The 25,220-nt window shown below is 41.0% G+C and overlaps 2 protein-coding genes across 4 annotated transcripts in view; both read left to right on the forward strand.

The window, feature by feature from the left end:
* Window positions 1–25,220, forward strand: part of RNASE6 (ribonuclease A family member 6) — a 476,573-nt gene that overhangs the window by 217,718 nt on the left and 233,635 nt on the right. The window lies entirely within an intron of this gene.
* PNP (purine nucleoside phosphorylase) lies at window positions 12,954–24,775 on the forward strand. Of its 2 annotated transcripts, none has more exons than XM_066344756.1 (6): window positions 12,954–13,076; window positions 14,693–14,862; window positions 17,876–17,979; window positions 18,158–18,333; window positions 18,444–18,634; window positions 19,206–24,775. In XM_066344756.1, exons 1-6 carry the CDS (start codon window positions 13,066–13,068, stop codon window positions 19,421–19,423), a joined length of 870 nt encoding a protein of 289 aa, XP_066200853.1. In that variant the 5' UTR covers window positions 12,954–13,065; the 3' UTR covers window positions 19,424–24,775. The 2 variants fall into 2 exon arrangements, with proteins under 2 accessions (XP_066200853.1, XP_066200852.1); XM_066344755.1 differs by lacking the exon at window positions 12,954–13,076 and adding an exon at window positions 13,113–13,327.

The following is a 25,220-nucleotide window of genomic DNA, read 5'->3' on the forward strand; positions in this document are numbered from 1 at the left end:
CATTTTTTTATTAAACAAGAACATCAGTAAACGACAAGTCAAAGAAAGTTGTTTGATTATGCAAGTGAAATGCAAAACCAACTTTTATTTCATTGGTGAAAATGCACTAGAGACAAAAGGCTGAAAGTACTGGAGTGTCTGCACATTCCCTGATACCCTAATTTTTATGAGCAGTGTATTATATGTCAGTTCAAAGTGAGTACTCTATTCTGGAATTCAAAAGTGAGAAACTTTTTTTATAGTGTTAAAGTAATTTTCTTTATTTTACTTATTTAGTTTTCTTCTTTTTCCAAGTGAGAGGAGGGGAGATAGAGAGACAGACTCCTGCACGTGCGACAACCAGGAATCACCCAGCAACCCCTGTCTGGGGCCAATGCTCTGCCCATGTGGGGCCATACTCTCAACCCTATAACCTATTGAGCCATGGCTGTGGGAGAGGAAGAGAGAGAGAGAAACAGAGAGAGAGAGAGAGAGAGAGAGAGAAGGGGAGGGGAGGGGTGGAGAAGTAGAGGGTCGCTTCTCCTGTGTGCCCTGACTGGGAATTGAACTGGGGATGTCCACACACCCCCGCCGATGCTTTACCAAGGCCAAATATTTTCCTTTAGTTAAACTAGTAAAGGATAGGAAGGGCCCCATTGTCACAGCAGAAGATAGTACCAGGAAGTCAAAGGGAGACAGTTTCAGCCCCTGCGCTTGAGAAACAACTGATTACTATGAATGAGAGAATATTTTAGCTCAGATCTATTAAATATAGGGTTTCCTTGACTGAGAATAATGCTGAAATGGCTGCTTTTTCTTGAAACCAAAGCAGAACTCTGAAAGTCTATCAGTAACCTCTGGAACCAAATTCTGGGGATAGTGTCCCAGCAGCCTTTTTTCCTAACCTTGTGTGGATTTTATGGAAGCTTGAACCACACATGGGTTTCTCCTCATGCAGTGGTGGGATTCAGCCTGTTCACACCGGGTCGGCAGAACTGATACCTAATTTTTTGTTGAGTTTGGCAAACCAGCTGTTAAAATGGCACTTGTAATCAGAGTCCTCTCTAAGGTGGGCACCTGGGCAAGCCACCCAATGTGGAAGTAAAAAATTTACATTCCTTACTCTTTTTTAACATTCATTTGCACAACAGAATATTCTAAGTGCCCATAGTAATATTCATTCTGTCCACAGGTGAAAAAAATTGCAAGCAAGGACACCAGTCAAGAAGCAATATGGAAATATCTTAAGTAACAGTTTTATTGTTTTTTTCAGGTATTATTTAATATTTTCATTAATATTTTAAGACTCATAATCTAGTTTAGTGTACCTCTTTTGGTCTTATTTAAGTATTAAATATATGAAATAACAGCCTGACCAGGGGTGGTGCAGTGGATAGAGTGTTGGACTGGGATGCGGAGGACCCAGGTTCAAGACCCCGAGGTCACCAGCTTGAGCACGGGCTCATCTGGTTTGAGCAAAGCTCACCAGCTTGGACCCAAGGTCGCTGGCTCAAGCAAGGGGTTACTCAGTCTGCTGAAGGCCCGCGGTCAAGGCACATATGAAAAAGCAATCAATGAGCAACTGAGGTGTCGCAGCGAAAAACTGATGATTGATGCTTTTCATCTCTCTCCGTTCCGTTTCTGTCTGTCTGTCCCTATGTATCCCTCTCTCTGATTCTCTCTCTGTCTAAAAAAAATATATATGAAATAACAAACTTCCTTTTGGTATATTGTTTTTTTATACTTAAAACGGTCATTAGGGTAGAGAATTGATTAAATTACTTGAATCCCATCACTGCTCCTGTGTCATAGCCCAAATTGTGACTGGCTTAAACCTGAGAGGCAACAAGGGATTGAGAAAAACAACTTTAAAGACCATGATCAGTTTAACTAGAAGCCTTTCCACTGAGCCTAACATTGAGGAAAGTGCAGCCCTCACCAGATATTTAATAATAAAGGTACTGTTGGTGTCCTAGCCATTATGGCTGCCATTATAGGGACTGGAGATTTCATTTGGGTTCTAATTTTTAGACACAGCTTCTCCAGATCAGCTTCTGCTTAGAAGTAAGTATCTATCTACCAGTGAGTTTCTACAGAGACTTAAAGAACTATGGGACCTCAGGATACAAAATGGGGAAGGAGTTGTAGCTATATAGGGAACAGGCCAGTCTGCTCTTTCTGCTGTTTCTGGCACACAGGAATCTTTGACTCTCCATTTTCTCCAATGCTCAAAATTAAAATATGATTTTATTTTAGCTTTTTAAGTAGTTTGAGTTCTTATAGGTGATATATAGGGATGTGGCTGGAGAAATAAGTGTTAACAAATAGAAATAGTATTCTCTTTGACACATGGGTGAGGCACTGAAGGAAAGGTGATAGATATCTCTGAACATGTCCTGTTATATCTCTTTCTCTCTCTCTTTTTTTTTTTTTTTTTTTTGTATTTTTCTGAAGTTGGAAACGGGGAGGCAGTCAGACAGACTCCCGCTTGCGCCCGACCGGGATCCACCCGGCACGCCCACCAGGGGGTGATGCTCTGCCCATCTGGGGCATTGCTCTGTTACAACCAGAGCCATCTAGCTCCTGAGGCAGAGGCCACAGAGCCATCCTCAGTGCCCGGGCCATCTTTGCTCCAATGGAGCCTTGGCTGCAGGAGGGGAAGAGAGAGACAGAGAGGAAGGAGAGGGGGAGGGGTGGAGAAGCAGATGGGCGCTTCTCCTGTGTGCCCTGGCCGGGAATCGAACCCGGGACTCCTGTACGCCATATCTCTTTTAATGTCAGTCTCACCTCTGCCCATTTAGGTGTGGGACAAGGTTAAGGGAAGTTCAGTGGCTCTCTAAGTGCACTCATGATGAAACTGACTTATAATAAAAAATATATTTATTTATATAATATAATGAATTCTTTTGGGACTTGAGTTGCAGTATTCCCTTGAAAGGAGCCATTTCTTATTCTGAATATGTACTCATCACTCACTACCTACAGTTCTGGGTACAGTACTTTATGAGAGATATAAGATCAATAAATTCTGTCTCACCTGACCAGGTGATGGCGCAGTGGATAGAGCATCGGACTGGGATGCAAAGGACCCATGCACAAAACCCCAAGGTTGCTAGCTTAAGTGCAGGGTCATCCAGCTTGAGTGTGGGCTCACCAGCTTGAGCACGGGGTCACTGGCTTGAGCATGAGATAACAGACATGACTCCATGGTCGCTGGCTTGAGCCCAAGGTCACTGGCTTGAGCAAGGGCTCATTTGCTCTGCTGTAGCCCCCCAACTCCCCATCAAAGCACATATGAGAAAGCAATCAATGAACAACTAAGGTGCTGCAACAAAGAATTGATGCTTCTCATCTCTCTCTCTTTCTGTCTGTGTGTCCCTATCTGTCCCTCTCTCTGTCTCTTTCTGTCATAAATAAATAAATAAATAAATAAATAAATAAATAAATAAATTCTGTCTCACCACCAGGGCCATAACAATCTGGTAGTAGTCAGAAGATACATGCCCGGAAAGCAAGATAATTTGTGAGAAGGGCCATAAAAGAAGTAGAAAAAAACCCCTATCAGCAAGAAAGAGGAATATGCCCTCAATTATCTTTTTCTTCAAATTGAACAACACCCAAACAAAGCTCTGTGTTTTTTTCCTCATGATTCTGAAAGTTGGCTGGATGGTTCTTTTACTGGTCTCCCTTGGGCTCATTCATGATCATGCAGTCAGAGGTAACCAGAAAAAACTGAATGGTCCAAGATGGCCTCACTCACATGTCTGTCAGTTCTACATGCTGCCTTGTCTGGGCTTCTTTATAACACGATAGTACTTAGAACAATGGTCCAAGAGGATGAAAGGAGAAGATGAAAGGCATCTTTAGACCTTTATTCCTACCACATTCTAGTGGTCATGCTATGTCACAAGGTCAGCACAGATTCAAGCTATGGGGAAAGGAACTTCAAATCTTGGCAGGAGGAGCGCAAAATATTGTGGTTATGTTTTTCAACCTACTATAAATGGTAGAATTTCAGCAATCAACACATTGACAAATATTTGTTAAATATCTACTTTTTGTGAAAGGCACTCCTTTAAAAATATGCATTCTCATCTCCAGCTGGATAGTTTGGTTGGTTAGAGCAGTGGTAGTCAACCTGGTCCCTACCGCCCACTAGTGGGTGTTCTGGTTTTTTTTTTCTTTTTTTCTGAATTTTTTAGAGAGGAGAGAGAGTGAGAGAGAGAGTGAGAGAGAGAGAGAGAGAGAGAGAGAGAGAGAGAGAGAGAGAGAGAAGGGGGAGGGAGGAGCAGGAAGCATCAACTCCCATATGTGCCTTGACCAGGCAAGCCCAGGGTTTTGAACCGGCGACCTCAGTGTTCCAGGTCAACACTTTATCCACTGCGCCACCACAGGTCAGGTGGGTGTTCCAGTTTTCATGGTGGGTGATAGCGGAGCAACCAAAGTATAAATAAAAAGATAGATTTAACTATAGTAAGTTGTTTTATAAAGATTTATTCTGCCGAACTTAGCGAAAATCCGACATAAAGTACTTGGTAAGTAATTATTATTATATGCTTTAACTTGCTGTAACTCTACTTTATAAATTTTATAAAGTAAAGTTACTTCCCTACTTTATAAATCACCATTACTGTGGAACCGGTGAGTGGTTAGAAAATTTTGCTACTAACAGAGATACAAAAGTGGGCGGTAGGTATAAAAAGGTTGATTACCCCTGGGTTAGAGCATTGTCCTGAAGTGCAGAGGTTGCCAGTTTGATTCCTGGTCAGGGCACATAAAGGAACAGATCTATATTCCTCTCTCTCTCTCTCTCTCTCTCTCCTTCTCCGTCTCTCGTCCTCTTCCTTTCTCTAAAATCAATAAAATATTTTTAAAAAACTTGCACTTTGGGTAGGGTGACATAATAATGTATATAAAAATTTACAGTATAAAATATAAACACTGGCCTGACCTGTGCTGCACAGTAGATAAAGCATCAACCTGGATGCTGAGGTCTCCAGTTCAAAACCCTGGACTTGCCTCGTCAAGGCACATACAAGAAAGAACTACTATAAGTTGATGCTTCCCCCCACCCCACTTTCTCTCACTCTGTCTCTCCTCTCTCTCTAAAATATCTTTATCTATATCTATCTATCTATCTATCTATATAAAATTAACCTTTTATTACGTGAAAAAAATCAATACTAGAAATTCATGATGTTACACGTGCTTCATAACAAATAAATTAAATAGTATAATATAAATTCAGGGAAAGAAGAAATCACTTCTTAGATGTGATTTTTTGTTTTAATTTATTAATTGATTTTAGACAGAGAGAAAGGGAGAGAGAGAGAGAGATAAAGGAAGAAACATCAATTTGTTGTTCTACTTATTTATGCATTCATTGGTGAGTCTTAAATGTACCCTGACCAGGACAATGCTCTAACCAACTGAGCTACCTGTCTAGGGCTAAAGAAAATCACTTCTAGTCAGAGCAGCCAGAGATACCTTTGAAAAATACAATGAAAATTTATTATATCGTTGTGCATAAATAACTTGGATTTGAGTTTGGTTTTTTTTTTTTACAGAGACAGAGAGAGAGTCAGAAAGAGGCCAGACAGGAACGGAGAGATGAGAAGCATCAATCATTAGTTTTTCGTTGCACGTTGCAACACCTTAGTTTTTCATTGATTGCTATCTCATATATGCCTTGGCTGTGGGCCTTTAGTAGACTGAGTAACCCCTTGCTTGAGCCAGCGACCTTGGGCTCAAGCCAGTGAGCTTTTGCTCAAACCAGATGAGCCCACACCCAAGCTGGCGACCTCGGGGTCTCGAACCTGTGTCTTCCTCATCCCAGTCTGATGCTCTATCTACTGCGCCACTGCCTGGTCAGGCTTGGATTTGAGCTTTGTCTTGAGTAGGTCAGTTAGCAGAGAAATGAAAAAAGTAATGATATCTGTAATGTGCTCACAGTTAATAAAACACTTTTACTGCATATCCATATTTATTTATTTCGAGTTCCATGAAGTGGACAGGGAAGGCAAGACTATCTTTATTTTATAAACATGGAAACTGAGACTCTATGAGCTAGAGTCATTTAAGCTAAGAGAGAGATTGAAATAGAACTAAAAGCCCAGGTTTCCTGAATAATGTTTAATGCTTTAGCGTTCACATCATTTGCTAGGCAGATTGAAAAGGACAGAAGCACAGAGGTGGTGAACACATGGTATTTAGACTGGAGCCCTTTTAATACTTAATGCCTGGCATGTAGAATTTTCTTGATAAATGACTATCATTCCATTAATTAACTCAATCCTCATTTTAAAGTAAATTTAAGATGTAAATTACATGTCAGCTGTAGTACTAAGTAGGGTGAATATTCAGTCTGGGTTGTCTAGTGTGGCTAGCATCAGTTAATGGCTGGCATTGGTTTTGATTGGTTGGTGCCTGTATTATATAGGTAAATTATTTCAATATTACCCATGGTACTAGGTATGTTAGTTATGAGATGGGGTCATTTCACTTAGATTGAGAAAAATCAGGCTATGGAAGTGTATTAGTTTGCTAGGGATGTCATAATAAAATACCACAGATTGGGTGTCTTAAACAACAGAAATATATTTCTCACACTTCTGGCAACCTAAAGTTAAGGTCAACAGGCATCTTTCCTTGGCATGTAGATAGTTGCCTTCTAGCTGCCTTCTCCTCTGTCCTCACATGACCTTTTCAGTGTGCTCACATCCCTGTTGTCTTTGAAGATGCCAGTCATATTGGATAAGACCCTTTATGACCTCATTTAACTTTAATTACCTTTTTTTTAGATTTGATTGATTGATTTTTTATTTTTTATTTTTAGAGGGTGGGGGGAGAGAGAATGGTGTTGGAGGAGGGGCAGGGCAAGCCCAGGATTTTGAACTGGTGACCTCAGCATTCCAGACAGGAAGGGAAAGAGATGAGAGGCATCAACTCATAGTTGTGGCACCTTAGTTGCTCATTGATTGCTTTCTCAGCTGTGCCTTGACCAAGGTGCAGGGGGCAGGGGGATCCAGCCAAGCCAGTGACCTCTTGCTCAAGTCAGTGACCTTTGACTTCAAGTCAGTGACCTTTTGAGCTCAAGCCAGTGACCATGGGGTCATGTCTATGATCTAACACTCAAGCCAGCGACCTTGGGGTTTTGAACCTGGGTCCACAGCAGCCCAGGCCTATGCTCTATTCACTGTGCCACTGCCTGGTCAGGCTCTCCAGGCTTTTAACCAGATGGTAACCACCACACTGTGGATAGATAGACAATGGGATAGGAAACATCTGCCTGGTTTATGTGACCCACAGTGTCCCAATTTGATTTCTCTTTTCCACATATCTTATTTCTTCTTTCCTTTTCCTAAATTGGTAGTTTACCACCTGTGTAAAAACAATACAGTCCCTTACTCCATTTCTAGGACAAAAAATGTTTTTGGTAATACACAGACTGAGTTAAGATGAGGGATAGTATGGAAGGGTTGGATGGGGTGGGGTAGGGTGTGGTCTAGTTTCAAGGAGTTAATTTCTGTTTATTACACTGAGCCTTTGCTCCCTTGTGTCCCATGCACTTCTTGTGCCACGTGCTTTGCCCTTTCCTTTGGGCCTCCCTATCTGAGAGCCCATGTCTTTGTAACTGAGGATAAGTTAGCTTTTTTTTTTTTATCTCCATTCTGTTCCTGTCACTGAGTGAGGCAAGGTAGAGAATACACTCTTAGAGAAGAGAAATAAAAGTTATCCTTTAACAGGAAAAGTTTCTAAAATAAAATAACATTTTAATTCTAGGAATTGGAGAAAATAGAGGGTCAAAGATTCCTGGTGGTAGTGCGGTAGGAATTTAAAGAGGAGAACATTTATCTTGTCTAGAAAAAAATAAGAAATCTCAGTGGAGAGCAGGAATAAAAAAGATTTTTTGCCTGGAGAATCCTGAATGGCCGAGTCTGCTTCTGTAAATGTTGATATTGGGAATCACTATCTTATAAACATCTCTTCACTCCATAGGGCAATGCTGAGTGACTTAGAACATGTCACTTCTTTTTTTTCTTTTTTCTTTTTTTTCCCTTTCTTTTCTCTTTTCTTTTTCTTTTTTTTTTTTCTTCATTCTTTTTAGAACATGTCACTTCTGTTCTTGTTTCCTTACTCTTGAGTGTGGGTGATGGGTGTGTTACTGAGTATATGTCTGGATATGGGAGTTCCTCAGAAGTTAAAAGGAGTGATAAGTAGAAGAAAGGGTAATCAAGCAGTAATGGGCTATAATTACCCCTTGATGATTTGTTTCATTCCTGACTACAGGAGCCCTGAAAGTATAGAAGAAAACTTATGTGGATACAGCGTAGGGTGACTAGAAAAGAGAAGAGCAGGGTTAAGCAGTAGACCTTTCTGTGATGATAGAAATGTTTCTATGCTATGCAATATGGTAGCCACTAGCCACATGTGGCTATGGAGCAGTTAAAATGTTGTTAGTATAACTAAGGACTAAATTTTAATTATTATTTTTTATTATTTATTATTATTTTTTAGTGAGAGAGAGACAGACAGGAAGGGAGAGAGATGAGAAGTATCAACTCATAATTGTGTCACTTTAACTGTTTATTGATTGCTTCTCATAAGTGCCTTGACTGGGGACCCTAGCTGAGCCACTGACCCCTTGCTCAAGGCAGTGACCTTAGGCTTCAAGTCAGCAACCTTTGGGCTCAAACCAGCAACCATGGGATCATGTCTTTGATCTTATGCTCAAGCTGGCGACCCCGCACTCAAGCTGCTTAGCTGACACTCAAGCCAGATGAGTCCATGCTCAAGCCCATAACTTCAAGGTTTCAAACCTGAGTGCTCAGCATCCCAGGATGAAGCTCTATCCACTGCACCACCCACCACTGGTCAGGCTGAATTTTAATTTTTATTTCATATTTATTTTATTAAGTTTAAATTGTTACATGTGGCTAGTATCTACTGTTTTAAACAGTGCAGGATTAGTATTGCTGTTAGTGCCTTGGCCAGATAGCTTGGTTGGTTAGAGCATCGTTCTGAGGTGCAGAGGTTACCAGTTTGATCCCTAGTCAGGGCACATACAGGAATAGCTTGATGTTCCTGCCTCTTTTCCTCTCCCTTCCTCTCTCGCTGAAATCAATAAGTAAAAAAAAAAAAAAAAAAAAAAGATTTGCTGTTTGTGGGCTGGATGTACCTCTAGTTTCGTTTTTGTTTTTTCCCCCTGAATTCATGATTAGGTAGGTCTCAAATAGAAAAAGAGATAATAGGGACTAAGAGTAACGGCCAATATTTATTATGCGCTTATGGTATTTCCAGACATTATCTAAACATGTAACAAGCATTTTATATAATCCTTGCAACACCAGTAAATACTGTATTATTATCCCATTTTACACAGGAAGAAAACTGAAGCATAGTGAGACTTTTACTTGCCTTGGATTACACACTGAAAAGTAAGGGGTGGATATAGAATTTATACACAGTTTATTTACTTACAGAGTTCACTCATTTATAACAGATTCAAGATAATGAGGTGACATGGAATATTTAAAGCCAAATTTCCCAAACTCTGTGGCAATGTGCAAATTCACAGAGTCACCATGGGATATTAAAATTTTTTTACAGGAAACACAGCAAGAGTCAACATTTCTTGTATACCATGCCACTACCAGCTTGAGGTAATACACAATTTGAACATCAGATTGGGCTACATTCCTTTTGATTTCAAAATATCTTTGCGAAACTGGGTTTTAGGAGATCCCTCTGATAAAAAAAAAAGTACTGGTGAAAATCAGCACAAAACAGGAAATGAGGGTAAGATTTCAAGGTTTGAGATGTTGCAGTGTCCAATAGGCAATTGAATTCCTTTAAAAAAATTAATTGTGGCTATGTGAGAAAAAAAATTTTTCTTTCAACTGTATATATTTTTATTTTTAGTTGTCACTAAATTGTTATGAACCAAATACTTAAAAAGCAAAACTGTTAGCTATTTCTTTTGACCTAAGGGTGCTATAAAAAATATTGCCGAGATACTAAGATTGCTATAAACTAAGAAACTTGGGAACCTCTGACCGGGGTGCTGAAAATAGATCGAGATGATCATAAAAGAATAGAACAGCGATTTTCAACTGCTGTGCTGCAAGAGGCACACTGGTGGGCCACAAAAAAATTTAAAACGTGGAATACCTATTTAGTTGGGTGCACTGACTTCTTTTCCCTTAGATTGTTAAATTAAAAAATGACAACAGCCAACACAACATTAGTCATTGATTGATTCACAGTGTGAATCAATCAAAATGATAACAATTTTTTTTTCAGAGACAAAAAAATATAACATATTTTTTGGTGTGCTGCAGAATTTGAGTAGTTTATATGTGCCATGAAAAAGGCTGAAAATCACTGGAATAGAGTATGGGATCTTCACTTGAGATAGTTGTAAAAAATAATATAAAAGGAGCCACTTCACATATGAATCAGAAATGCCAGCACAGAGCAACTGCCTTGCATGTCTTTCTCCTCAAACCCTTGAAATTGTAAAATGGGCAAAATAACCTTTGGACTGGACCTAAAGCATTGTTGTATCCAAAACAACTGTTTCTGTAGATGAAAAGAGAGCAGATAGTATGACTACAGGACTAAAAAACACTCTTTAGAAATAACATCATAGTATTAGCTTATCTGAACCTATAGAAGTTCCTTCTGTTTACCTATTTGTTCCCCTTCCCTTTCTCATAAATACCCCTTTTGGGTTTCTGACTGAATCAGTGCTTCCTGAAAAGCTATTCTTAGGATCTCAAGTGCCTGCTTGCCTCTCACTCTGGCCTATTATTATTTTTTTTATTTATTCATTTTAGAGAAGAGAGAGAGGAGGAGAAAGAGAGAGAGAGAAGGGGGGAGGAGCAGGAAGCGTCAACTCCCATATGTGCCTTAACCAGGCAAGCCCAGGGTTTTGAACCGGCGACCTCAGCGTTCCAGGTCAACGCTTGATCCACTGTGCCAACACAGGCCAGGCTGGCCTATTATTTTTAAGTTAACATAGCCTAAAAAGATATAATAGACATTTTATATTTTTGATCATTAAGCATCTAATATATACCAGTGTTCATAGTGCAGCAGATGTACACAAACACACACCACCCAAATTTGTGCATGTAAAAGTCAAAACCTGCAAGGAAAGCAGTAAGAAATGTAAACAAACCAAGGTTAAGGGCAAGAGAGGATCCAATGTAGGGTTTGATGCAACCTAGAGCTTAGATCTTCTTGTTGAATAGACCAAGATAAAGATGTGGTTTGAGGAACCTCATAGGCTGGCCCTCATAGGCTGGGCCATTGATAAATCTCAGATTAAAGAGATTGGGGGTTCAAGTGATCATGCAGAATGTTATTTGCTGAACTTGAATTTAGAATAAAGTATGTTGTGTAGTTCTGAAGGTTATGCCACCTGGCTAAGGTGGGGTCTGGTAAACTGTCCTTGCCTGTCAAATAGCAGTACATTTTTTTGGTGACTAGAATGTTTATATCATATATACTGCAGACTCTTCCCCATATGGTGCTGTTGAAACACTACAGAAAATTGAGACTTGTTCTCAAATTTTCCTTTTATTGATACATTATAGATCATCTCCTTTTGCTTACACACATTAACTTTAGAAAGTCCATTAAAATGAACCGATTAAGTTTGTACTTTCTTAGATATAATTACATTCTAATCTTGTCTGGATTGGATTTGGGGATGGGGTGTTAAAAAAATCTTTTCAGTAATCAAATTATATAAATATTTCCTTGGGCTGATTTTTACTTATGACTGATCTTATCCATCATTTAATATCACGTTTTTGATGTTTCAATTGTTCATAGTCTTATTACTAAGATCACTAAGATTTACTTTAGATCAGCCTGTTATCGTTGCTTAAATTACTGAATGAATAAATATAGTAATTATAACAATAAACAAATAATAGCAATAATGATAGAATAAAAGTATTCATTTGGCACTGGGCTCTGTTCTCATATATGATATATTACCTTTTTCTTTATACATATTGTCTTTACACTTATGTCCCTAACACTAGAACAGTTCTGGCACATAGTTGATGCTCAATAATATTTCTTACATGAATGAGATAGAAATAGGGTTGGGAAACTGTGGCTTGGGCCATTGTGATGGGTAAAATGGCAAGCAGGAACAATTAGAGTTTAGGTAAGTGGAAGCAGGTGGAAGATTTCAATAGCTAAGCAAGGGCCATTGGTTTGTGATTTTGTGTGAGACTGGTTAAAACTGTAAAAGTGGAGAGAGAAAATAGCTGAATTCTTACAAAGATGTCATATTGTGTAGTTTTGTTACATGTACACGGGTCGTCCTTCTCTAGGATTGTGTATTGCTGGGATCCAGTATTGTGTAAATCAAGGGATTGCCTGTTTTCCTATCTCATCCTAGCCTTTGTCTGTGTCCATGATCCAGGAATTCTTCCTAGAACTTTTATATTCTCCCCATCTGGACCTAGATTTAGACCCCTAATATGTTTTCCCAAATTCTGTAACCTCCAGGTCAGCAATGTTGCTAGGATTGACCCAGCTTTCTTGGTGCAGGAAGCCACTCGGACACAGGCTCACTTAATTTTCTTCTGGGGTTGCAAGATCTAAGATTTAAATTTTTCTCTTTTTAAATCTCTCGGTGTGCTGCACACACAATATGGAATGGGATTGCAGATACATGGGTGGGGGTGGGAGAGTGTAGGGCTCCCCCTCCTGGCTTCTAGCCTTCTTCCCGCACAGGTTCCCTTCTTGCGGGAAAGCTAGGCTCTGCGGACAGGAATAAGTGCAGGGATGAAATGCTGGAGATGGGCGGGGCGCGAGAGAAGGGTCCAGGACTGGGAAGAGGTTTACAACCCAGCCTTGGGCTATTGAATCAGGGTGTGTAGCCATGGAGATGGGCCGGCCCTCGTGCTTGGCTGCCATTGGCTGGGTCCTCCGGAGCTGGGGATATAAGCCAGCTCCCGGCTTACAGAGCACTAACTGTGCGATTGACCCGCCTACAGCAGTTCGGTCCAGCGGAGCAGAACCCGGCGAAGAATAGACTCTTCGAGAGACTGTCGGCGGAACATGGAGAGCCGGTGAGGCGGGAACCAGGCCCGGTGAACCCCGGAGGCCCCTGGGGAGGGGAAATGGCTGTCACTGAGACCTGGAAACCTGGGACTCTGTGCCCCGAAGTGGCCGGGAGAGGGAGCGACTGCCGCGGAGATGCAGGGGCCTGGCACGAAGCCCGGTGCCAGGAACAAGGCGGCAGCAGCGGGGCAGCCGGCGCCGGCAAGGGCGCACATGGAAATCGAGGTGTGGTGGCGCCATCGCAGCAGGAAAGGGACGGGTTAGTACAGGGTAGTTTACTAGGAAAGGAAGCCGGTATATGTGCGCGTGTGTGTGCATGTGGGGTGTAAGTGTAGAGGAAGGCGTGCACTGCCCCCCCCCTCCCCGCCGCCACGCATGGGAAAGGTCCTTTTACCTCATGTGCTCTTCACAGATTCCCGTTCTAGAGTCTAGCTAAAGCCCTAAGGTACTTTTTGTGTCCATACCTGGAGTTCCTCCTTCAGAAGAGCTATTGCTCATATCCCTCGGCAACATATCCATTCCCTCCGAATTGGAAATTCAATTAAGTTGAGAATGGAGTCTCCAAAGAGAGAAGGAAATCCTTATTTAGTGATCTGAGCAGCAGACCCTGCCCGCTGCCTCCACCTAATACCTTTGAAAACCCTTCTCTCTACTTTGGTCATTTCCTTTGTATCTCTTGGGGATGCTATTTGATTAGCTTTTTACCATTTTATTGCTTCTCTTCTCAATCATCCTGTGGCCCCAGCTTTATTGCCCTCACCCCTGTCTCTTACCCAGCTACTTTCCTGAGGGTAGCCTGTTATATTGTAGTCATCTTGGTTTTTTCAAAGGCTCTGCTTTGGAAGGACAGAATGTTCTCTAGAGGGCTCAGTTAGTTGTGTTCAGCTCTGTTGCACTTCAGTTTGACTTTTTTTTTCTTTAATCTTTGGTCTTTCCAGATAGGTGTGAGAATTAGACTGGATTTCTGAGAAAATTTCTAGGTTGATTTTTTTTTTTAATGGTGGTGGGGAATGTACAGGTTCTGGGTAAGTGTGTGTCTTTAGGTCTCTGAATGACAAAGAACCTTGGTGAAGAGAGGGGAGGGAGGAGAACACAGCAGGGGGGAAAGTGGGAGAATGACAAAGTGTGAAGCTGAACCATGCTTTATGGAGTCATGGGTCTTTGGAGCTTATTAGTAACAAAGTTTTAATTAATTTTCAATCTAAGCCTATGAGATAGGTGGAACCCTTTACCCTCCTTGATTTGATTATTTCAGTTGTACTTCTGTGGACTCTGTGGTTCCTTCCCCTCTAAATCATTGTCATAGGAGAGCTATTAAAACTAACAGAGGTAGTAAAACTGGAGTTGTGCTGGTGGTGGAAACATTAACTTTTATTTTTAAACATTAACTTTTGTCAGGCTCCGGATGAATTGAATTTCATATCAGACTTTCAGGGGAGCAGACAGGTGGGTGAGTTAATGTAGCCTTTCATGAAAGGGAGGAGTTGCTGCTCTGGGCAGCTCTTTGGCTGGCTTCTCTGTCCCCTGTCACCTCCACATACCTGCCAGCCTTTCTGCAGTAAAGGTAATCAGCTTATGCCCTCATTATAGGAGCAAAACTCACTTTGATTTTTCTTTTTCCTAGATTTACATATGAAGATTATCGGACCACTGCAGAATGGCTTCTGTCCCAAATCAAGCACCGACCCCAAGTGGCAGTGATCTGTGGTTCTGGCTTAGGAGGTCTGGCTGATAAATTAACTGAGACCCAGATCTTTAACTACAGTGATATACCAAATTTTCCCCAAAGTACAGGTATGGGCGAGGGGGAGAGAGGGATGGGACTGAGGGATACTGATGGGAGAGCAATGCTTCTGTGCTCAGACCTGGTTTCCTCTAGCACTGAACTATAAAGACAACTGTTGCAAGAGAGGAAAGTAAACCATGAAACAGAATGACTTTAGAAGGAAATTCCCATGTGTGGGTCAGTGGTAATATATAATGACACATTTCTTATCTTTTAATGACTCAGAGTTTCTTAAAGCTCTACAACACCTCTCCCAAATACACCATGGTCACCACATACTCACATGCTTAGCTCATATCTATCACTCTGCAGCTTAAATGGAAAAAACCTGTAATCTCCCATGACAAAGTCAAGCCTCCCCTGTCCTATGCCCTCCTGCTATTTCTTTTTTTTTCTTTTTCTTTTCTTTTTTTTTTTTTTTTTTTTTTGTATTTTCTGAAGTGAGAAGCGGAGAGGCAGAGAGACAGACTCCCACATGTGCCTGACCGGGATCTACTCGTCAAACCCACAAGGGGACGGTACCCTGCCCATCTGGGGCGTTGCTCCGTTGCAACCAGAGCCACTCTAGCACCTGAGGCCGAGGCCCCCATCCTCAGCACCTGGGCCAACTTTTGCTCCACTGGAGCCTTGGCTGCAGGAGGGGAAGAGAGAGGAGCAGATGACCGCTTCTCCTGTGTGCCCTGGCCTAGAATCAAACCCGGGACTTCCATATGCCAGGCCAACGTTCTACCACTGAACCAACCGGCCAGGACTGCCCTCCTGCTATTTCTAGTCTCCCCACCTGTAGCTTTAGTTCTAGGATAAGGCACATACTAGTGCACAGCAACAAATGAACACACAGACTATACCATACTCTTGCAAACATATTTACAAATAATTCGGAACACACTGACCCTTTGCAAGGGGAAAAAGGAAGATGTCCCCTATGCACAGCAGAGCTGTGAGGGACCTGAGGACAGCATCCTAGTAGCTGGAAAGCTACAAGTAAGGCTTAGAAAAGGCGCGGTGAAATAGGGGCAAGTTTCAAGTAAAGGAAAAAATTAGTTTGTTTGGTTTATTTATTTCTCACATAACTAACTTGGTTAATTTAATACTTCTTCGGATTTCTACTTTCCTTCGTATTTTCCCTGGAGAGTTATGACTTAATAGATGTTTCAGTTATTTCTCAAGCCCTTTAGCAAGAGTGGGAGACCAGAGCAGTGAGGTGGAAATGGAGGTTGGAGAAGGAAATACTGAGAAGAGCAAAATTTTGTAAGGGGGATAACAGTGACTGACATTGGCTCCACCTGCCACTCCTACCACCAATGAGAAGGGCACAACACTAAGTGATAAGTGGGTTAATTTTTTAAAACATTATTTATATTCCACTTGAGCTTTCCTAATTATCACCTCTGTTCTATTACTGGTGATTAAAAAAATAGACTTCTCACTCTGGCTGGGTAAGTCAGTTGGTTAGAACATCGTCCTGATGTGACAAGGTTGTGGAGTTCAGTCTCCAGCCAGGGAGCATTCAATAATCAACTAATAATGCATAAGTGAGTGGAACAACAAATTGATGTTTCTTTCTCTTGCCCTCTCCCTCCCCCCTCTCTTCCTTTCCCTTCCTCTCCCTTCCTCTCTCTAATAACAATAAAAAACAAACAAACAAAAAAAGAAACATGACTAGTGGTGGCTCAGTGAATAGAGTGTTGACCTGGAATGCTGAGGTTCCAGGTTTGAAACCCCAAAGTCGCTGACTTGAGCAAGGGGTCACTGGCTCAGCTGGAGCACATATGAAAAGTAATCAATGAACAACTGAAGTGCCACAACTATGAGTTGATGCTTGTCATCTTTCTCCCTTCCAGTCTCTGTCTATTCTCTCACACTAAAAAATAACAACAAAAAGAACTCAAAAAGAACTTTAAAAAAATCAATAAAAAATAAACTTCTCAGGCCCTGGCCAGTTGGCTCAGTGGATAGAGTGTTGGCTTGTCATATGGACATCCTAGGTTTGATTTCTGTTCAGGGCACACTGGAGAAGTGACCATCTGCTTCTTTCCCTCTCCCTCTCCCTCTTTTCTCCCTCTTTCCCTTCCACAGCCCGTGGCTCAATTGGTTCTAGCATTGTCCTAGGTGCTAAGGATAGCTCCATTGGTCCCAGCACGTTGGCCTCAAGCACTAAAAATAACTCAGTTGATTTGAGCATCAGCCCCAGATAGGGGTTGCTAAGTAGATCCTAGTCAGGGTGCATGTGGGAGTCTGTCTCACTATCTCCCCTCCTCTCAAAACAAATAAACACACTTCTGTTTCTGAGTATCTCTCAACTCTTCCCCTTGCTTTTGTTTTCTCTCCCAGACCATCCATTCCTTAAAGGAAAAGTTGGCAATGTCCATTAGAAGAGAAATGCTAGATGAAGAAAATAGTAATAATCTGTGTGAGGTGTTATCTCTCATGCCCCTGTGTGCTCCTGTGATGTATTCTCATAGGACTGTTTTGTGGGTCCTAATTGAGAAGACTTGTATGAGTTCAAACTCAGCCCCTTACTCCTGTTCAGTTTAGGAAGCAGAATATACCATGAAGTTCCTTTCAGGGGTGAGGTTGCATATAGTTTAGTTAGGGTAATAAATAGGAATACATATTTTGAGAATTTTGGAAATTTTGGAAAAGTAGTCTATAATTACTGCATTCATTATTACCCACTTATTCTTTTTTGTTTTTATCACTTTTATTTTCTGATAGTATGACTTTCTCATTTTTTGAAATTAAAAAAAAAATTCTTCCTTTGATATATGTTCATATTGAACATACTTACCTTTATAGCTCTAATCTTAGAATGTACTCATGCGTAGTTTTGTAAGTTTATGATTAATCTCTGTCTCTATCAGACCAAAGTTCCTGAAAGTGAAGATAATAACATTTTCTTCTGCTTAATTATATCCTCCCTCACATGTTGACCATAGTGAGTTGACTTATAGCAAGTGACCAATGGATATATGTTATATGAAAACATCATCCCATTCATTTCCCTTTCTTTATACTCAGTGCCAGGTCATGCTGGTCGACTGTTGTTTGGGAGCCTGAATGGCAGAGCCTGCGTGATGATGCAGGGCAGGTTCCACATGTATGAAGGCTACCCACTCTGGAAGGTAAGCTGGAGGCCTAAGTTTGGTTCAGTCTGGAAGAAGCGGGAGAGCTCTCTGTCCCACTTTATTGCCTAACTACCTGGGCCCGGTGGATTTTTGGTTCCCTCCTTTCATACATGTGTATCTGCATAGTGTATTAGTGAAATTTTAAGTTTCTAATCTTTTATCTTTTGTTTCTAAGGTAACGTTACCAATAAGGGTTTTCCAACTTCTGGGTGTGGACACTCTAGTGGTCACCAATGCAGCCGGAGGGCTTAACCCCAAGTTTGAGGTTGGAGATATCATGCTGATCCGTGATCACATCAACCTACCTGGTCTCTGTGGTCAGAACCCTCTCATCGGGCCCAATGATGAAAGGTACTTATTTTCCTTCTGTTTATGGATGGGAGTTTTTAAGGACTTGTCTAGAAGTGAAGAGAGAGCTCATTATATTCCATTAATCTGAGATAATCCAACCTGTGCCTTAGGTTTGGAGTTCGCTTTCCTGCCATGTCTGATGCCTATGACCGGGAGATGAGGCAGAAAGCTCACAGTACCTGGAAACAGATGGGGGAGCAGAGAGAGCTCCAGGAAGGCACCTACGTCATGGTGTTGGGCCCCAGCTTTGAGACGGTAGCAGAGTGTCGTATGCTGCAGAAGCTGGGTGCTGATGCTGTTGGTGAGAAGGGATACTTGGCTATAGACGTGAAGAGATGGGAAGGAGTAAAAGATTATAGACCTGTGATGGTGGATTGAGAGAAGATCTGACTTATGGAAGTTTGAATTTCTAGAAAGTGATTTCTAGAAAGATATTAAGGTGGTGAGGCTTGGTGTGTTGTAGCATCAGACCTCCCCTCTCAGCATCAAGGGCTTTAACAGCTGTAGTGCTAATGACCTACCTTGATTTGACAACTGTTTCTGAAGATTAGTCTAACTAATGTCTTAGCCACCCACTGTACCTTTAACTGGAAGATGGAGCTGCATCATTAGGACTGACTTCAAAATTACCACAGATAGTTACAGAAATAAAGCTTTGCAGTGGTAATATTTATGAGAAATGTGTGAGGCCATCTGAAGCCCTACTGTTTTTAGCCATACAGTATAACCTAAGCTCAACACTAATTTAGCTGCTTCTTTGGTTGTTTTTTGAGATGTTAAATTATCAATGAGCTAATGAATAGAGATGAGTTAAAGGGTGAGGAAGAGTCACTTGAGGATCCTGACACTTGGTTTTCCTTGCTCTCCATCAGGCATGAGCACAGTACCAGAAGTTATAGTTGCAAGGCACTGTGGACTTCGAGTCTTTGGGTTCTCCCTCATCACTAACAAGGTCATCCTGGATTATGAAAGCCTTGAGAAGGCCAACCACGAGGAAGTAATAAACACCGGGAAACAAGCTGCGCAGAAATTGGAACAGTTTGTCTCCATTCTTATGGCTAGCATTCCACCACCTGACCATGCCAGTTAACCGGCCCTGGAGTGGTCTGTCCTCTCTGTTACGAGACCCTCGTCGCTGCTACCTACTTTAGACCCTTGCTGGGGTGACATGCCTCTGGCCTTAGGCAGTAGCAGAAAAAAGAGGAAGATCCATATCCTTCACTTTCCCTAATTCTCCTACCAGATTCTTCTGGTGCCTAATCTTCTTTTACTCAACTGTCTTCTCAAAACAGTTTCTATTCCAATTATTTCCCAAGAACTGAAGCCCAGGTCAAACCCTACTACATATCCATCAATGTTCCCAGGATTTGACTTGGGCCACTGAACTTGATACAGTAATAGCTACTGCTAGCTTTTTAAGATGAAGCTCTCACATTCCTGGGGACTCAGTTCTGCCTCCCCAAAGTACTGGAGACCACAGAAGGACCAGCCTAATACTTCTTGGACTTTCATTATTATACTTTGAGAATAAAGGTAAAGATGTGATAATTTATTTTTGTGCAATTTAGGATAAAGCTAGGGCACTGGCCAAGATTGGCATAAAAGGTTGTGAGACCACATCTCTTGTGTGACTATCTACTTCACAGACAAGTAGCTAAGAACTGAGATGATGTGATATGAAAATTCAGGAAAGGACGAAAAAATGCAAGATGATGAAAATAGAGTAGATGTTAGAAAATAAGGACTAACTTATGGCAGATATTGGCCACTTCCCTCAGACCAGTTTTGCCTCTTTCTCTTGCCTTTTGATTGTTTTCCTGTCTACACTCAAAAATATCCGAATTAGTTTACTGATTTCTGCTTCTCTAACAGTGTTGCCAGTTCCTTGTTAAACCCTAATCATATTTCCTCTTGATTTCCTGCTCTCCACTGCTGCTCTTTCATAATTAATAGCAACTGTACTCTTTTCTGCATTCTGACAATGCAGTGGCAAATACTCCTTTATCTGCTGCCAGCCACTTCACTGCTGATTAGAGTTCTGTCAGCCCCAGGCAACCTATGAGGTTGCCTCATACGCAGCTTCTTCTCTTTGAGTACTTTCTTTCCCCCTATTGCTTCCATTCTGGACTCTAGTCTTTCTCTTGATTTTTGCTTTGTCAGAATCTCCCTGTGATGCAACGTGGAGGCATGGCCCTTTGTTGGCTCACTGCTCTGTTTGTGCTTATCAACTTGCATTCAGCTGGCTGGCATGTTTGAAAACCACACTACCCTCCCAGGCCTATGTGCCTTTTGATAAAAGATAGTGCTGGATGAACCTCTGATGGTGACATTTCAATTACTAGTTGTCTAATATGGAAGAAGTATTTTGGATGAAAAGCTTTTGAAAACTACCAAATAATTTTTTTAGATTTTTTGATCCACTTAGCTGAGCGCAGCACAAATCAAAAGCTTTCTGGTTGACTCAGTGGATAGAGCATCAGCCCAGTGTATAGATGTCCTGGGTTCAATTTTCGTTCAGGGTACACAGGAGAAGCAACCATCTGCTTCTCTCTCCCTCCCATTCCCCTCTCCCTCTTCCCCTCCCACAGCCAATGGCTTAATTGGTTCCAGCATGGGCCCCAGGCTCTGAGGATGGCTCGGTTTGTCAAAGCATCAGCCTCAGGTGCTAAAAAGAGCTCCTTTGATTCAGGATTTAGTTAGAGTAGAGCTCAGCTGGGGTGCATATGGGAGTCTGTCACTATTGCCCCTCCTGTCACTTAAAAAAAAAGGTTTCTGGAGTGGCCCTGTTTTCACTCTTTCTTCAATGGTTCTTGAACTTCCACCCAGCTCTAAAATCCTACCTGAAACTTCAGGCAGTCTGCTAGCATCTGTTATTTGTCTCTGAGAGAGCTGGTGTAGAGGAAGCACTGTAGGACCTTGAGATATATACACAACCATAACTTGTTCATCTAATAAGATATATGATATTTATTTTTATAATTATTATTATTATTATTTTTTACAGAGACAGAGTCAGATAGGGACAGACAGGCAGGAATGAAGAGAGATGAGAAGCATCAATCATCAGTTTTTCATTGCAACACCTTAGTTGTTCATTGATTGCTTTCTCATATGTGCCATGACCACGGGCCTTCAGCAGACCGAGTAACCCCTTGCCCAAGCCAGCAACCTTGGGTCCAAGCTGGTGAGCTTTGCTCAAACCAGATGAGCCCGCGCTCAAGCTGGTGACCTCGGGGTCTTGAACCTGGGTCCTCTGCATCCCAGGCCGAGGCTCTATCCACTGCGCCACCACCTGGTCAGGCATGATATTTATTTTTAATAAGTTATTGAGTATCACCATTTAACCCTCAGATAAGATAATGTTAAATTAATATTAAAATGGCCTTCAAGTGTCTGACAATCTTTTTTTTTTTTAATTTTATTCAAGTGCAGTTGACATCCAACACTATTTTATATTAGTTTCAGGTGTACTGCACAGTGGCCATACAACCATGGAGTTGACGAAGTGGTCCCCCCAATAATTCAAGTATCTGTCTGGAACCATACATAGTTATTACAATATTATTGGTTATATTTCCTGTGCTGTACTCTACAGTCTTGTGACTATTTTGTATCTACCAATTTGTACTTCTTAGTTCCATTACCTTTTTTACCCAGTCCCTCAACTCCACCTCTCTGGCACCAGTAGTTCTCTGTATTTATGAGTCTATATCCGTTTTGTTTGTTCATTAATTTTGTTCTTTAGATTCCACATAAAAGTGAAATCATGGTATTTGTCTTCCTCTGACTTACTTCATTTAACATAGCATCCTCAAGGGTGCCCTGCAATCTTAAGAGATACATTTGTAAAATCATTAACTGTTAATATAAGATGTATAGAAAAGGTATAAGTCACATGGTAAGAGCCCAAAGGACAGACAGATTATATGCAGTGGAAAAGTACTAGGCATGTTTGTGGATCATTGTCAAAACAGGTGTGACTAGAACAAAGGACATGAGGGATTCTAGTGAGACGTGGGCAGACAGGTATTTGGAGGTCAGAGCTGCATTTGATGCTTGACTTTCTTACTCCTGATCCTCCTCTTGGTGAGATGCATCAGGAACCAGAATGGTGCCACCTGAAAAATATAAGAAATGAGTGGACTACTTAAGGGTGTTTCTAGATTTTTAGGTTTAGTAGAGGGTGTTGTATTTCATGATAGAATACTAGACTCAAGAAGAAAATTATGCATTTAATGTCCTAATTCAAAAGTCTAGGCCTGACCTGTGGTGGCGCAGTGGATAAAGCATTGACCTGGAAATGCTGAGGTTACCGGTTCGAAACCCTGGGCTTGCCTGGTCAAGGCACATATGGGAGTTGGTGCTTTCAGCTCCTCCCCCCTTCTCTCTCTCTGTCTCTCCTCTCTCTCTCTCCCTCTCCTCTCTAAAATGAATAAATTTAAAAAAAAATTTTAAAAAAGTCTAATTTCTTAGTTCTAACAGTACAAAAACTAGGACTGACTTATTTTATGTGTATATACATACATTAAATGTATAGACTATATTTAGGTTAGGGCATTAAATATACCCCAAAACAACAGAAACCAAATTGTGCATTTTTTGTAATACAAGCTAAGAGGTATGACAAGGAAAGTAGCTGTAGGTGATGAGTATTCATTGAAAATTAATTCACTAGAATTTTAGGTTTGAGGGCATATGTATTGAGGAGAAAGAACATGAACACAAAGTGTCTTCAATTTCTATTTTAAAACAGCTTTACTGAGAGGATTCGTATATAATAAAATTCACCGTTTTAAAGTATATAGAGCAATGATTTTTAGTATGTTCACAGATAAGTGCAATTACCATCACAGTCAATTTTAAAACTTTTATCACCTCTGAAGGAAATCTTGTACCTTTTAGCTATTATTCTGCACCCCCAGCTCCCTAGCCCAGTGGTCGGCAAACTCATTAGTCAACAGAGCCAGATATCAACAGTACAACGACTGAAATTTCTTTTGAGAGCCAGATTTTTTCCTTAAACTATATAGGTAGGTACATTTCTTATCGAGGTAGTGGCCACACGTGGTATTTTGTGGAACAGCCACACTCAAGGGGCCAAAGAGCTGCATGTGGCTCGTGAGCCACAGTTTGCCAACCACTGCAGTAGCCCAAGCAACCACTAATCTACTTATTTTTATAGATTGAGCTATTTTGAACTTTCATGTGAATAGAATAATATATGGAATCTTACAGACTTTTATGACTGGCCTCTTTCATTAAGCATAACATTTTCAAAATTCATCCAAAGTGGTAGCATGTATTAATATCAGTACTTCCTTTTTATAACCAAATAATATTCCATAGTATGGCTACACATTTTATTAAATGTCTTCAATTTCAAAGTGCCAAGTAATCCAGCCCAAATTGAGTGTATCAGTTTAGGTGAGCAAGAGAATAAAAGCACAAAGTCAAGGGAGAGAGGTCTTGGAGAGTCACTAAAGGATTGTTCTTGGAAAAAACTGGCAATCAGACTATTCTCCAGAGGGCCCTGCAGGATGCCTACAAAATATACTGCTCACAAAAGTTAGGGGATATTTCAAAATGAATATGAAGCTATAAAATATCCCCTAATTTTTGTGAGCAGTATAGGTTGTTTTTCCTGCATCTCATGACAGATGTCAAAACAGACACTCTCCATCAAGTTGGGTCATCAAGATGACCTGACCCTATCATGGTCATCTTTATCAACAACAACAGTGTTTATTAATCATATACTTTGAACAGAACATTGTCCTAAAAACCTATGAATTGGTAATAAGACAAAGTGCTTGCAATCTAGATAGGAAACAGGATAGATATGTAAAAAAGGAAAACCAAGCTTGAATTCGTTGTGCCCTCTATGCCTTGTTGTCTTTTCATGTTATATTGTCATTGTTTAGAGTTGGCTTCCTCTACTGAACTATGGGTAAGAAGGACTAACTTTTTGAAAAAGAAATGCTAAATAATATGTGAAAAGTAGCACATGTTAAGTGTCAATGATGGCTTGTGCTACAGGAATTCAGAGGGGAGAACCAACAGTGGGGTTAAGGAGTAGGGAAAAATTGGTGAGACTTGAGTTAGGTCTTACAGCAAAGAGAGGTGAAGAGGATCGGCAGAAGGCACTGCATGTAGGTGAATTCTGGAATGTTTAATCATTTAACAGATTAAAATGATTAAATTGAAGAATCATTAATGGGAGCAGTGGGAGATAAGGTAGAGAGGGATAACATTGTTTAGGGTTCTGATTCCAGGCTGAGAAGAACTTACATCTTGAGGCAAGATGGCTAGTCACTGAAATCTTTTAAACTTAGAACTGACAGATGAAAATCACACTAATATTTTCATGAATTGAAGCTTACCTGGAAGCAGGAAGGTTTATTTTGATGGTAGAATTACTTTCACCCAAAATGAGAGAGAGAGAGAGAGGGAAAGATGAGAAGCATCAACTTTTAGTTGTAGCACTTTAGTTGTTCATTGATTGCTTTCTCATATGTGCCTTGACCACAGGGGAGCTCCAGCCAAGCCAGTGACCCCTTGCTTAAGCCAGTGACCATGTGCTCATGTTGATGACCCTGCCCTCAAAGTGGTGAGCCTGTGCTCAAGCTCACCATCTCGGGGTTTGGACCTCAGTGTCCCAGGTTGATGCTCTCTATCCACTGTGTCACCACCAGGCAGGCAAGTAATTAGTTTTTAATCGGGTTGAGGTCTTTTGTAGTATTTAAAAGATGCTATTATAAAGTGTAAAGGCAAAGTGAGAAATTTAGAAATGAAAATATACATTTAGGCCAAAAGAGTAGCTTTCTATTTTTTAGATTAAAATTTGGAATAGATGATATAGTTACCTAGTTAAAAAAGATTAAGTAATG

The sequence above is a fragment of the Saccopteryx leptura genome, chromosome 6, assembly GCF_036850995.1.
Source record: "Saccopteryx leptura isolate mSacLep1 chromosome 6, mSacLep1_pri_phased_curated, whole genome shotgun sequence".
NCBI classification, from domain to species: Eukaryota; Metazoa; Chordata; class Mammalia; order Chiroptera; family Emballonuridae; genus Saccopteryx; species Saccopteryx leptura.

Coding starts and splice junctions, on each gene's coding strand:
- PNP (XM_066344755.1), top strand. CDS start 13,128: ATGGCTGTCACTGAGACCTGGAAACCTGGGACTCTGTGCCCCGAAGTG. Junction 14,863..17,875: donor AAATTTTCCCCAAAGTACAG/GTATGGGCGAGG, acceptor CTTTATACTCAG/TGCCAGGTCATGCTGGTCGA. Junction 17,980..18,157: donor AAGGCTACCCACTCTGGAAG/GTAAGCTGGAGG, acceptor TTTGTTTCTAAG/GTAACGTTACCAATAAGGGT.